The following is a 14,512-nucleotide window of genomic DNA, read 5'->3' on the forward strand; positions in this document are numbered from 1 at the left end:
ATTTCATTTTATTTTTTAAATTCTTTAGGACTGATTCTGTGTAATGTATATTATGCGTGTCCCGTTATAGCAGAGAGAAGCATTAAGTAGGATGGTGTTGAGTGTTAATGCTCAGTTTACAGCTGTGAGTGCGCATGTGACTCACACCGTCTCCATCATAGAGTCGTGACTGAGTCTGAGTGAGTGGAGTCTTGTCCCAAGGCTGCTCTATCACATAATTAGACAGGCAGGTCTGAAATGAAGATAACTGTACACACAGACAGAAACATGAAAGAAGAAAGAGAGGGGTGGTTGAAGAAGAATAACTGAGTAAATGAGACAGAGGGGGGGGGGGTGAAAGACAGAGCGACAAACAGTGCCACCTGCTGGTCATGGTTCATGTCTCTCTCTATGTTATAATGTTAGTTACTGAAAGGTGAATGAAAGGTCATTTCTAAATTATGTGTAAACTAAACACACAAAGCAGGAGAATGCTACGCACACCAAAGTCCTTTATAGCCGGTGCATGGCCCACGGCAGAATAAACAAAATCATTCAGGCCAGCCAGCTAGGGTATGAAGAAGGCAGCCAGTTACCTGCAGAAATATTGGTTTCTTTTTACGCTGCATCCAACAATAAAATATTGGCATTTTAAAAACACACAAACACATACAGTCCAAAATTCTGTTTTAATAAAATTATTATTGCTATAGCCATCAAAATTACACCATATCACTTCAAATAAGTTTTTTCTCCTCTCACACCTCCTCTTCTCTCTTCCCAAATAGAACAGCGGAGAGAAAAGAGAAAAAGCGAAGACATGAGGAGATAGAAGTTCTGACTTTTATTTGGAGGAGTCCTCACCCAGCAGCGGCTCTGAAAAATAGAACATAATAAAGTGAAGGACCCACAGGTTAATTATTGACAATTCAAAGCATATTATCATGATGATGATGTCTGATGATGTTATAGTGTCGCAGTCCCGCCCCCTGTCATGATGACGAGCGGCCCGGAAGAGAATTTCCAATAATTTGTTTGGCCCAAAAAAAAATTGTTTATTGTCATGAGTTGGCTTTGTCTGAGGCTTACAGGTCTTTAAATAAATACTTTCTGAAACGTCTATGGGAAAAATGAGCTGCTCGTCGGGGGCGGGACTGCAACGCTCTATGTAGCCCCCAGCCAAGACCCCACAACAGCCCTGCCCAATTGGCACTACAGGTTGTGCGTCGGTCTGGTGAGTGGGAGACTGGGATCGATCCCCGCTCCTGCGCATCACCACATCAACAACATGACGGCACGTTGTGGACAGACATACACACCAAGCCACACGTTGGGAGTGGTTAGCACCGCTCAAAAATACTTTCTAATGGCAAAGTTTGTGAAATGTATTCTTCGTCACCACATTAGCATCTCTCTCTCACCAGTGAAGGTGAACTGAGGGAAGCTCTCCAGGTCTCCTCCCCCGTACAGTCTGTGGAGCTTGGCTTTCTCCTCCGACAGGCGCTTCTCGTAGTCTGGTCCTGCCTCCACCGGGCCGCCAGACATCCTTAGAGGACGCGAGCAGGTGAAATGGAGGAGAGATAAGATAAGGAGAGAGGTAGAGAAATGACAGAATAAGAGAGGTTGTAAATATGTTCTGCTGTCATAGAACGTTTAATAGTAAGCAAGTTGCAACTGTTAAATTATGATCAGTTATGATGGAATTTGTCAGACAGTAGAAAAAGTAATAGGTCAGAAGTCTCTTTAAGTATTTGGATGTATTTAGACAACAAGTAGGAAGTTGAGGACAGACAATAAATATGCCTGTTTGTCTGTCATTCTCGTCACCTGCTCCTGGTGTTATATTCTCTGATTTTCTCCAGGAAAAGCCTCTGAACTGGATCCCAACCTGAAACATACACAACACACTACTGTTAACACACTATTATAGATGTTGGTGTGTGCACGTGCGCGTGTGTTTTCCAGTACCTTCATCAATTGCTAAGGCCTCAGTCTGTGTACTTTCCTCTATCCCTCCCTCTGTCACCGTCTCCTCTCCTCTCCCAGCAGGAGGAACAGACGCCGAACCTTCGCCCTCCTCTTCTTGACTAAGTCTTGATGGCGCTTTCAGAGTAGAAGGAGACACTTCTGGCTGGGGTGTAGGAAGAGGAACAGTAAGACTAAGAGGAGGTGGCGAGTCTGGTTGTGCAGTTTGAATTGTCATCATAGTCGTGGCTCCAGACATAGAACAAAGCAGGTCCTGCAGAATGACAGCCGACGCATGTTCCAAAGCTTCTGTTGCCTCAGCAAGAACTTCAGCGTTGTTTAAAATCTCAGCTTCAGAAGGAATGTCTGCTTCGACAGCCTCAGAGGACACCTTTTGCTCCGCCCGCATCTCCTGCTCCTGTGGCTCCTCTGCTACCAAGTCAGTCAAAACACCCCCCTCCAAAGCCCCCACTAGAGCCTCAACCTCAGACATAGTGAGTGTTTCTATAGTCAGGGCTTCATCCACAACAGTTTGCTCTCCTCCTAAACTCTCCTCACCACAAATCACAGTCTCCCTTACTATCTTTCCATCTAGTTTGTCATCTTTTTCTATGTCCAGACTGACCAAATCATCTACTACTGCGTTATGACCAGGAGCAGAAAAGTGTAATTCTTCCATTAACATGTCCGTTTCAGCACCAGGCAGACCACTGGCAGTGGCTTCGGACAGAGTTTCTCCAGTTAACACCTCACCCTCAGTCTTCTCAGACACAGAACCATCTTTGATCACTGTCTTCTCCTCTCCTACACTCTCCTCTTCTGAATCTGAATCTGAATCTGAATCTGAACTAATCAGGTTTTCTACTACTACCTCTCTGCGGACAGCTTCTCTGGTTGTATGCTGTGATTCTGATGGTGCATTTGTAGATTCTGGTGTGGTCTCTAGCACTGGACCAGCAACACCGAGCATGGCCTGCATAATTAAATCTGTTTCAACCTCCAAAGCCTCAGTGGCTTCAGAGAGAGAATCTAGTGTTAAATCCGCAGCCTCTGTATTCTCAGACACAGCAACATCCTCAACCACTTTACTCTCCTCTCCCATCCTCTCCTCTTTGGCAAGAACTTCAGCTTCCTTCTCCAACTGGCCCATTGTTTCAGTCAGGGCCACGTTCTCTAGAGTTCCCAGAACAGCCTCAACTTCAGCCAATGTCACTGATTCTACTGTCATGGCCTCTAAAACTTGTCCTTCCTCTCCATCAATCACAGACTTGCTCACTATTTCCTGACTTATCAGCTGCTCCGTTACCAACACTCCATTATCACTGAATGTGCTCTGTGCTTCTGGTTTTACTGCTGTAGATTTGGTTGAAAGCACAGGGCCGTAGCCAGAATAGAACAAGGCCCCAAGAACCAAGTCCGTTTCAGCCTCTAGTGCCTCTGCAGCTTCAGAGAGAGAGTCTAGTGTGACATTGTCAGGTTCAGCCTTCTCCTCGACCACAGCGGTACCATCATTTAATGCGGTGTACTCTCCTGTATGTTGTTCCTTAGATAGTATTTCAGCCTCTTGTTCAAGTGCAGTTTTAGTTTCTTTTAAAACATCAGCCTTTAGACTACCCACATCGGCCTCAACTTCTGCCAATGTTACTGACTCTAGGGTCATAGCCTCTGCTACGATCACATCCTCATTCCCACTCTCAGAGTGCAGGATGGAACTTGGCTTGACGCAGTCATTTCTGGAATCTGATGCAAGAACAGAAAACAGGAGCTCTTCCATTAAAAGTTCTGTTTCAGCTTCTAATGCCGCAACCTCAAACAGAGAATCATTTTCAAAAAGGGCTTCTGTTAAGTTCTCAGCAGTTTCAGCAGTAGCCTTACTATACTGCTGTGTTCCATTTACAGTTTGGGCTTGCACATCCTGGGTTAATGTGTCAGCTTCATTGTCAAGCGCAGATGTAGTTTGAAAGAGAACATCAGTTTGTAAAGACTCCACTAGAGCTGTGATTTCAGCAAGAGTTACTGACTCCAGGGTCATGGCTTCCGGCACATCCAACTGCTTGCTCGGCTGTAAAGTCAGATCAGATCCTCTATCCTGACTCTTCTCTAAACCTGTCCCTGAGCAAGTACTAGATTCCACTGAATACTCTACTTTGGGTTTCACTGACATGGCTGTAGGCTCTATTGTATTATCACGTAAGGCATTGAGTGTGAGGGCATCAGACGCTTTGTCTTCAGGGCTCGTTTCTACTGGTTCAACTTCTGTATCTAGGGTAGGATTTACCGTTGACTCTACTGCTGACTCAACAAATACAGCAGCAGATTCTACTGTTCCCACAGGAGAGGCTGTAGCAGCATCTACAATTGGTTCATCTATGTGCTCAACTGAGGGAGGGCTAGAGGCTGGGGTGGAGGTGAGGGCTGCTGGAGTTTCTGCTACGGCTTCTACTGTGGCAGGTGTAGATTCTAAGGTTTCTACTCCACTCTCTGCTATATGAGCTGATGCAGCTTGTACAGGGACAGCAGAGAATAATTCAGACGCAGGTGTAGCAGTGTAAGACACATCACCAGATGGAGAGGGCATTGCATTGCCTTCAGGGCTTTTTTCTACTGATTCTGCTGCTGTGCCTAGTGTAGGGTCTACCATTGACTCTACTGTTGACTCAACAAATACAGCAGCAGATTCTACTGTTCCCACGGGGGAGGCTGTAGCATCTACAATCGGTTCTTCTATGTGCTCAACTGAGGCAGAGCTAGAGGCTGAGGTGGAGGCGAGGGCTGCTGGAGTTTCTGCCACGGCTTCTAGTGTCGCAGGTGTATATTCTAATGTTTCTACGCCACTCTCTGCTATATGAGCTGATGCAGCTTGTACAGGGACTGCAGGGAATAAATCAACTGGCTCAGTGGAAGGTACTACTGTAACTGTCGTTTCAGCTAATGGGAGCTCCATCGAGACCACTGGTGATGCTGCGGGTGTGGTGCCGACTGGATGGGTTACAGAGGTTGAAGATGCAGGTGCAGCAGTGTAAGACACGTCACTAGATGGAGAGGCCGTTGCATTGTCTTCAAGACTTGTTTCTAGTTCTACCGATTCCGCTGCTGTGCCTAGGGTAGGGTCTACTGTTGACTCAGCAAATACAGCAGCAGATTCTACTGTTCCCACAGGAGATGCTGTAGCAGCATCTACAATCGGTTCTTCTAGTATGTGCTCAACTGAGGCAGGGCTAGAGGCTGGGGTGGAGGTGAGGGCTGCTGGAGTTTCTGCTATGATGACGTCTACTGTGGCAGGTGTAGACTCTAATGTCTCTACTTCACTCTCTGCGATATGAGCTTGTACAGGGATAGCAGATAATGTTTCTACTGTGGTTTCTGTCATAGTCACAGCTAATGGGAGTTCTATTGAAACCACTGATGGTGCTACAGGCGTGCTGACGACTGGAGGGGTTACTGAGGTTGCAGAGGGAGGTATAGCAGTGTAAGACACATCACCAGACGGAGAAGCTGTGGTAACAACAGGTGATGGTGTCTCCAGTTTAGTTTCGGAGGCTGGCGCTGGAGATTCCAGAATTGGAGAGGATGACGTTTTTGGCGACTCCGACGGCGCCGGCATCGCTGTGTGAGCAGCGGCAGTGGGAATGGCAGGCGCCGCGTGCTCTGTTCGGGAGGACGTGGAGGAGGTCTGGACATTCTGGAAGGCCGAGAAGGCGGACACGGGAGCCTTTGATGAAGAGGTAGTCTTGGTGGACACATGTGGTTCAAGTGGAGGTCTGGAGGATGTCCTGGCAGCGGAACCTATAGAGGAGGAAAGGATATCAAAGAAAAGGGGGGCAGAGAGGGTATGGGGAGGAAGAATATGCAAGAGAAAGAGGTCAAGTTAGAACACATTCAGAATGAACGCTTTCAAATAACTCAAGACTAATATTTTACTGTTTAGACACATAACGATGGAATACAGAATAACATGAAAAAAAGAAAACACAGCTAATGAAACTCACACAGTGGTATAGGGGGTATTTGCACTGACCTCTAGCAGTGGGTAATGTGTCAGGTCTTCTCTGAGAGAACAGCTGCTCCAGGAGTTTAGCAACGTCCACAGCAGGCTGGCGTTTGTCTTTCTCTGGCAGGACACAGCATTATAATAATCAGATGAATCCTTGAATCTCAATCTGTACTAAATAGTGATAGGAGAGAGAGAGAGAGAGAGAGAGAGAGAGAGAGAGAGAGAGAGAGAGAGAGAGAGAGAGAGAGAGAGAGAGAGAGAGATCGAGAGAGAGATGCACAGCCAATAACTTACTGATGTGTGTTATGCGAGGAAGCTTCAACGGCTTCTTGGGATCTGATGATTTGGAGCTGTACAGAGCAATCTGAGGTCGCCAGGAAAGTCTACACAACTCCCTACGAATGCACTAGAGTAAACACAGACACAGAATCATGATCAAATTAATGTAATTCTGCATACACAGAGCAACACCCACAACCACAATATAGACTTGCTGAATGGAATGGAAACAGTTAGCCTAAAATCAGATTAACAATGAATGTTTATAACAACCAGTTGGTTGGATTTTGAATGGGTGCATATTTGCATTCCCCTTTATGCTTTGTATGCAGAAAAGCTGTCTTTTATATCTGTCTATAACAAATGATAATATTAACAATATTAATCTCAGATAACGACCTGACCTGTTGTGGTGGTTGTGGCTGACTGTGAAGCTTTTACTTACATTGAGACATAATCCTGTCCCTCCTGATCTGAGCAGAGCTGCAGCCATGGTTGTCTCAGTGAATAATAAAACCAATATCAGACAGACAAATACAAATCAAGTGTAAAGTTTTCTGGAGCAGCAGGAATGGAAACTGGTTCGGACTTCGGAATGTCAAGAGGACGACGTGTGCATGGTGGAACAGAACTAAATGTTCCCAGGGAAACTATATGACAGCAGCATGGCTGTTCTGCAATGTACAGTGCAACGACCGCATATTCGCATAATCGGGGATATGAGCACCAGTAAAACTGTGGCCCAACTTCACTTTGCAAAAACACAAAAAAAGACTACCAGACTGAATAACACGGACTGATAGCTTATAGCTATATATCTCCAACGCTAGACACTCTACCGACGCCGCTCAGTTGGATATAAATCGAGTCTACTAAACAGCTTAAATATCATGTATTCTCACGCGGCTACTACTGTTTGTTTAACCAAATAGATCAGGTTAATAACTCAGTTGCCCGTCGTTTATATTCGCTCCTAAGGTTAGTTACATATGGCTTACATAAAGCTCTCAGTGCATGATGGTTCGTGGAATGAAACAGGCAACGCCCCCCCTCTGACAACAGACCACAGCGTGTCCGCAAGCGCTTCTGCGCTTCATAGAACTAGAATGAATAGAACGGACAGGGCAGTCATTGCCATTCATAATGCAAACAGGACAGGACCATGCAATTGCATGAATGAATGACCATCAGTAGGCTAAGTATAGTTATCATTCAGAATAGCCTAATGACAGAATGAGCTTTTTCAAGCAAGCTTGAATAGCAAACAAAATAAAAGCTTAGGCCGACATCTTTAACATGTTCAGACAGAGCTCCTAATAATACCATAACCTACAAAATGTACTGACTGACATGACATAATTGGATTTCTCGATTTAACCGGTTTCAGCATGGATACGTCATAGGCCTAAAAGTAGTTTTCCACTAGACTCTAAGTGGATTTTTCTTTTTGCAGAACGTCTCTTCGTGCAGCCTCCAAATGTCACGGAAAATCGGAAATCACCTGTCCTTGATTTTGACCTTGAACATTTTCATACCAAAAGTGATGTGTCTCTCCAGGGAAGCCTATAGTACTGATCAGTCCCTGCAAGTTCTATGGAAATCTGTTCTGTTCTGGACAAGAATGGACAAAGGTAGGCCTATAGTAAGACTGAAATACAGGAACAGTGTAAGAGAAAGAATATAGGCCTATACTTCAGGTAGAACATAAGAGACACTCAGACAAGGCACTACAGGCTTTAATGCTGTATGTAAAATGTTATAGTATAGTTATGAATGGCTGCTATAAAACATTATACAGCACACTAAAGATAAAGACATGGCAGCGATCCAAGCACTCAAAAACTTAAAAATGAGCAGAGGGTGGATAAAAATAGATGTACTTTATTTATAAAAGAAGTCGACATGTTTCGACTCAAACAGTAAAGAGTGTTCATCAGGGCAAGTAATGAGTATTCATACTTGTATTCATGCTTGCCTTGAGGAAGACTCTGTTTGAGTCGAAACATGTCGGCTTCTTTTAACTTTTATAAATAAAGTACTGTACTATCATATCTATTCTTAAATCTATTTGTATCCTCCATCTCCTCATTTTTAACCTTTTGAGTGCTCGGATCGCCACCTTGTCTTTAGTATTGCAGTCCCACTGATCTTTGAAGCACCAGATCCTACTTTACATCATTATATTTTGCATCTCCATCGAGCACCTGGTTGATTTTCTTTTTTTGTCACATTATACAGCATGTTATAGCCCAATGACTTAGAATGTCAAGTATTATAATACTTCATATTATGAACTTGAAGTATTATATTATAAGTCATTATAATAAGCTTTGTTATGGTTAAAGTTATAAAGCGTTATGATTATATATTTACGAGCACTATGATCACACAGGGAGCAGATTATAATGCCTTAATGTTTATAAGATATATAAACATGGGATGTAATTATGTAAATGAGATGACAGTAAATCAGTCCAATAATACTCCCCCTTATTCTGAAATCTAAAAAAATAACAGATTTTCATTGCCCAGTGTGCATAACCTGTGTTTTTATTCAGACAAACCTTGTGTTAAGGTTGAACCAGTTTATACACAGTCAGTGACCTCAGTTGATTCTAGCCTATTAAAAATGTTTTGCTTCGTGCCTTCTTGCATCAAAGCATCCGTTTAAGCAGCATCGTGAAAAGCCACAAGAAACCTATACACAAATACATGAGGCCATATAAACCAGTTACAGCTTGCTGCAGTCTTGGTCCAACTGAAGTTTATTCTCAACATGGAAAGACAACAACATACATCATCTACAGTGATAATTAACAACAGGCTGTCTCTATCGCCCCCTAGCGTTCATATATTAACTCTCAGATAGCAGTAAGTATTATACACAACCTGGTAGACTGCAACGGTTTAAACTGTTTTAAGTAATAGTACAGTGAGGACTGACGATAGTAGGGTAGGGGCACTGGGATACTGGAGAAAGATACAGAAGAGGGTTGGGGTTGGTGATAGTAAGACATTTTCTTCATCATAAACATCATTATCCATCGTCATTGTCAGATCCTACAGACAGTAGCTGGATTTGGGGACACGCACACATTCACAGCCACACACACACACTCTCTCCTCGCACACACATACACTTAATCCTTGATGGTCAAACTACTGTGATCAGCTGAATCGTGAAGAATGTTGATTGGACAGTGAGTGGTCACTGATATTTCTCAGTCATCTCAATGGTACCACAGCAGTTTATGCAACCATGTCATTCCAATGGCCCAGCTATCCCAGAGAGCTAATTAAAATAACCCACTGGCTAAATGGAAAACTAAGTAACTAAAATATCTTACAGTAAAACTCTAGCTAACTAACCAAGTGTCACTGGCAAATGTCCTGTTTTTCGTCTCCCCTGCTGGTCCCTGATTCCAACATCACCGTCTGCTTTAATAGAACATAAAATCTTTAATTTACTTTCACTGAGCTGCCACAGAGACTTAGTGGCAGTTGCCTTGCAGCAAAGTGTAACAATGTTTGTGAAATAATTTACCTTAAAATACTAGCTCTCAGCCTCTCACATCAGAATGAAACAAACACTTTTAAGACTTTTTGTACAGTACCTTAAGTCTTTCTGTACAGTACCTAAATTCAAACCATCAGACCTGGTCCCTTTCATTAACATTTCAGCATAATTGTGACGGTCATAACCACCATTATTATCCAGTTAAAGTGATAGAGATTTTGAATTTAAATCAGCTATTTATCTTCGCCGGACACATTATGAAAATATAAATAGCTTATTAGCTTATGTTACTCAATGAAACAACAAACAGGAGTGCTTGCCACAATATTGTGACACAACTAAAACTAAAACTAAAATTCAAAATGTCAAAGGTCGCTTTAATTGCAGTACCTCAAGGCTGATTCATTGACAAGTTAAAACTTGAAGACTTGGTGATCGGACTAGCTTAAGACTAAAAAAGGGGGGAAAATAACATCAAACTGTACCTTAACATACCCACCCCTCTGTAACTCTTCACTCTCAATTTGCGCACATGTGCACACACACACACACACACACACACACACACACACACACACACACACACACACACACACACACACACACACACACACACACACACACACACACACACAAGAGTGGGATAAGACTGTCAGATGTAGAAGAGGAACAGAACATGGATAAAACCAAAAGGAATGGACTGAGCTGAATTGAATACTGTACTGGACTGAAAAATAAATAAAAATGAAAAGTATGGATAAAGAAAAATCTAGGCCAGGCTGGACAAGATTAGGTCATTCACTCTCCATGGGGTGTTACTAGCTAGTTAGCAACACTGTGGAGCTTTCGAACAAATCAAATCTCTACCCAGTTGTAGGACGAGCTGGCTGGCATTGAATCAATTGCTCAGTGCAAATTATTAATATCACAGAGACTGATCTGGTCTAAAATACTCAATGCCCTCCTCAACTCACCAAAGCTAGAATAGGACTTGATTTATACTTTGTTGCAAGCAGTGCTGTGTGCCGAAAATAGTTGATCTACAATCTCACAACGTGCCTCAGGACATATAAACCAGGATCAACTCTTTTAAACACTATAAACACCCTTTAAAGATAAACAGGACCAAAAAAAGAAAACATACAGTCCAGTCTAATCTAGTCCAGTTGAGTCCAGAAGTCAAGTCTAAATCCTACGTTTCTTTAAGCAGCGCTACAATCCAGTCCAGCCCAGTCCGGTATTGTCATCATGGCTCCTCAAACAGCTGGAGATCGAGCCTGACCACGATCTCTCCTGTAGGAACCTCATGGAGGAGCAACCGCTTCGTGATCGGTCCTTTAGAGCCCTGATCCTTCTTTATTTCAGCCAATCGGATCTCTGTCCTGCCCAGGAAGTCTGGAGGATATAAGAGTGAGTGTTCATTTCAGTTTATTTGAACTGGAAAAGATTTAACCTTTAACCCCTAGCATGAAAAGCAAATGTTATGTATAGTGTGTGTGTGTGTGTGTGTGTGTGTGAGTGTGAGTGTGAGTGTGTGTGTGTGTGTGTGTGTGTGCTGACCGTCAGGTGAAAACTGGTCTCGTTCGAACACAGTAACACAGAGGACGTCCTGCTCCAAGTCCTTTATGAAGAACTGACAGTTGGAGTTCCACTTAGGATTCAATGTGTCCTAAAGGAACAGTAACAACATCAAAATGATTACGTATACATACTAAACACTGTCTAAATCATTGTTGAACCCATGAAGACCGGTTCTACAAATCATGTCTTCTAAATACTAGCCGTTTTTTGAAAAACGCATGTTACTATATCAGTGGTTATCAAACTTTTTCATGTCAAGGACATGAACAAAATCATATGTATTTGGTCGCCGACCCCCATCTCAAACTATTTTGTTCCAGGGACGCCCAGAAGCAAATGTTTGAGTTAAAATAACAACGTTTCTAGATTAGTTTTATTTTTTATATTTGATTTATGTAGTCATTAAAAGGATAATAGGTTCGAATAGTAATGATGATAATATTAATACCTGCAATGTCTTAGTGATATGGCACTGAGAACCCATGGTCACCTCACAGTATGGGTTGCTCTTCCCTGGAAACACACATTTAGTTCAGTAGTTATCAAGTTATCCGTCATCGGTAATACTACTAAACAGGCTTTGTGATTGTTAGGTCACTCTCATTCAAGACAGTGAAGACACCAGAACAACATTACAAGATGCAAGTAGAGATGTCTGTGGCATGTACAGTATATGTATGTATGTATGTATGTACGTACCATGGGAACGGCAGGGTTTGAGTTCAATTCCCTCCACAATGTTGACCATCAGTCTGCCAATCCCTGTCGCCCTCTGAGAACGAACTGAGAGAAACAGAAGGAACTGAATTGTAGATGTGTTGCTTAATTTGTAATGGATAGTAGAGAGAAAGGGAAAGGCTGTGATTATGTGGTCGACACACTATCCAGTCACCTACTGTAACAGCATGCCTCACAATTGTTCGACATTTGCTTATTTGTATTATATACAAATAAATAGATTACAATGCAGTGCAGTAATTGTTCAGTACAGTTAGGAATGCAAAGGAGTTAGGAATTAAGTTTTTTATATTTAAATAATAAATATGAATGCATTTTTAAATAATACAAATTTTCACATTTTCACTGCTCGGCAGAGACGTGCGAGTGGTGTTATAGAGGTAGTTAGAGGTAGAGATAGAGATGCAGGGAGGGAGAGGGATGGATACCTAAGTAGGCCTTCTCTCTCTTCTTCTTCTCCGTCTCAATGAAGAGTTCTGAAGCTGCTTTAATCTTCTGGACCCATGCCGTTCTGCGCACGCACACGCACGCACACACACACACACACACACACACACACACACACACACACACACACACACACACACACACACACACACACACACACACACACACACACACACACACACACACACACACACACACACACACACACACACACACACACACACACACACACACACACACACACACACACACACACACACACACACACACACACACACACACACACACACACACACACACAGATCTTAAAGCTACAATCCGGGATTTTAACTAATCTTTATTGTAGAGTACGTTGTAGAATACATTATAACTAGCACATCTGCAGTGGCTGGAGGTGGTCTACCTAGTCTAATTCTATTGAGAGATTTCAACCCAGCTTTGAAGCAGATGGAGAACCAATTTGCACACAAATATATATGGGTTACCATATTTATTGTAATTCGGCCATTGTTGCAATTATTGTACCACTCTCTGTCAGGACAGATACAACGGACATAATGGATTTTTGCATCTGAAAATGCAATATACTGTCAATCCAGTAAGATATGACACCATTCTTAATCAATCCTGAAATGAATTCATGTGCAGTTTTGCTTTTGAATTGAAAATCACAGTTTCCTGCCTGAAGTCAAGTTGTTCAAATATGCCTTTAGGATTGACTATTTCTGCATCTGGATGGCGATTCCATGCAAGAGGTTTACAGTTATGAAAAAAAGAAACATTTGGGTGAGCAGAGGGTTCTATGCCTGTTTGTGTGTGTGTGTGTGTGTGTGTGTGTGTGTGTGTGTGTGTGTGTGTCATGTTTTACCGTTCATTGATGCTCTCAGCTCGGATAGTGTAAACTCGATCTATGTGAGAGATGTGGAAAAGCGGTTCATCTCCTGATGGGTCTGTAGGCAGCTTCACCAACACCTCGTTTAGGAAGATAGGCTGGAAGGGGTGAGACGGCACACGCTTCTTATAGTCACATGTATCTTACAGGATATGGAGCCATTTCATTTTATGTTGAAACTTGAAAGGGCTTTAAATTGGTTTGTCATAAAGAAATGCACAGACAGACTGAAAGAAACGAGTGTGTGTGTTCACTTACCGTCTTGTACATGCGATATTGTAGGTGTGTTTTGGAGGAGAAGACTTTATCACAGCCAGAAAACCCCAGAGGCTTTGTCACCTGAGAGACAGAGAGAGATTGAGAAGATGTTATGGCCCTTGAGGTGGATTGATAAATTGATAAATATGTATGCTATGGTATATCCTCAGATTTTGACATCTTTTCACTGACATTAAGATGCTCATATCAGAATGTACCGTTTCTCTTGGCATTAAAATGTGAAGCAGCCCACAACATGCAGTAGCCATCGGCTTGCTCAAAACAAAGCTGAAGCTCCATCTCCCAGAGGAATCACATAATGCTTAACATGCACTCTTTGCATTAGATATCCATCTACAATGTCAGGTTTGATTCCCGGCCGTGGCAATGTGCCGAGGTGTCACTGAGTAAGCTTAGACACTTAACCGTTAACTGCTCCCCCACTGCGCTCAAGTCTGACCACTTGGGCAGCAATAGGTCTAAATAAAATAAAATACAAAACTCCACGATGACACCAACCTGTGTTAGAAGTAGGAAGTCGTTGAACAGGAAGCCGTAGAGCTCTTTGCTGCTCTTTGCTTTAAACAACTTCCCACTGTGGAGAAACTTCCTGGGACCCAGACAGTTGGTGACTGAGTTGAAGACCAGTTGCTGTAGACACAGACGAGGCGAGATGTTGGAAAGTGTTTAGAATGACCATGACAGGGCTTCTTCTCTTCCCAGTCTACATACACAAAAGAAAGTCTACAACGGAGCAATTCAAATTATAAGAAACGCTATAAGTATGAATTCAGCTTGTGAGAATTATTTAATACACAATATGATTCTGGTCATAAGAAGTGCAACTTCATGTATAGTACTC

At 42.7% G+C, this 14,512-nt stretch overlaps 2 protein-coding genes across 3 annotated transcripts in view; both read right to left on the reverse strand.

Moving 5' to 3' along the window:
* Nucleotides 1-649: 649 nt before the first annotated feature.
* On the reverse strand, nt 650-7,175 carry LOC308327770 (uncharacterized protein). The gene is made up of 7 exons (XM_080781311.1): nt 6,663-7,175; nt 6,233-6,344; nt 5,963-6,055; nt 1,948-5,730; nt 1,807-1,867; nt 1,401-1,525; nt 650-855 (listed from the first exon to the last, which is right to left on the reverse strand). The coding sequence occupies exons 1-7, from the start codon at nt 6,708-6,710 to the stop codon at nt 824-826; spliced, it is 4,254 nt and encodes a 1,417-aa protein (XP_080637437.1). The 5' UTR covers nt 6,711-7,175; the 3' UTR covers nt 650-823.
* A 1,576-nt stretch (nt 7,176-8,751) lies between these two features.
* itsn1 (intersectin 1 (SH3 domain protein)) overlaps nt 8,752-14,512 on the reverse strand; it is a 55,874-nt gene continuing 50,113 nt past the window's right edge. For both annotated transcript variants that reach the window (XM_080782543.1, XM_080782542.1), the window contains 8 exons: nt 14,170-14,301; nt 13,651-13,731; nt 13,369-13,490; nt 12,482-12,564; nt 12,015-12,098; nt 11,764-11,828; nt 11,295-11,403; nt 8,752-11,129 (listed from right to left, as the gene is read on the reverse strand). In XM_080782543.1, the coding sequence (XP_080638669.1) occupies nt 10,981-11,129; nt 11,295-11,403; nt 11,764-11,828; nt 12,015-12,098; nt 12,482-12,564; nt 13,369-13,490; nt 13,651-13,731; nt 14,170-14,301 (825 nt within the window). In that variant the 3' untranslated portion in view covers nt 8,752-10,980. The remainder of the gene's footprint in view (nt 11,130-11,294; nt 11,404-11,763; nt 11,829-12,014; nt 12,099-12,481; nt 12,565-13,368; nt 13,491-13,650; nt 13,732-14,169; nt 14,302-14,512) is intronic.

The sequence above is a fragment of the Protomyctophum bolini genome (assembly GCF_963924005.1).
Source record: "Protomyctophum bolini genome assembly, chromosome: 14".
Classification (NCBI taxonomy): Eukaryota; Metazoa; Chordata; class Actinopteri; order Myctophiformes; family Myctophidae; genus Protomyctophum; species Protomyctophum bolini.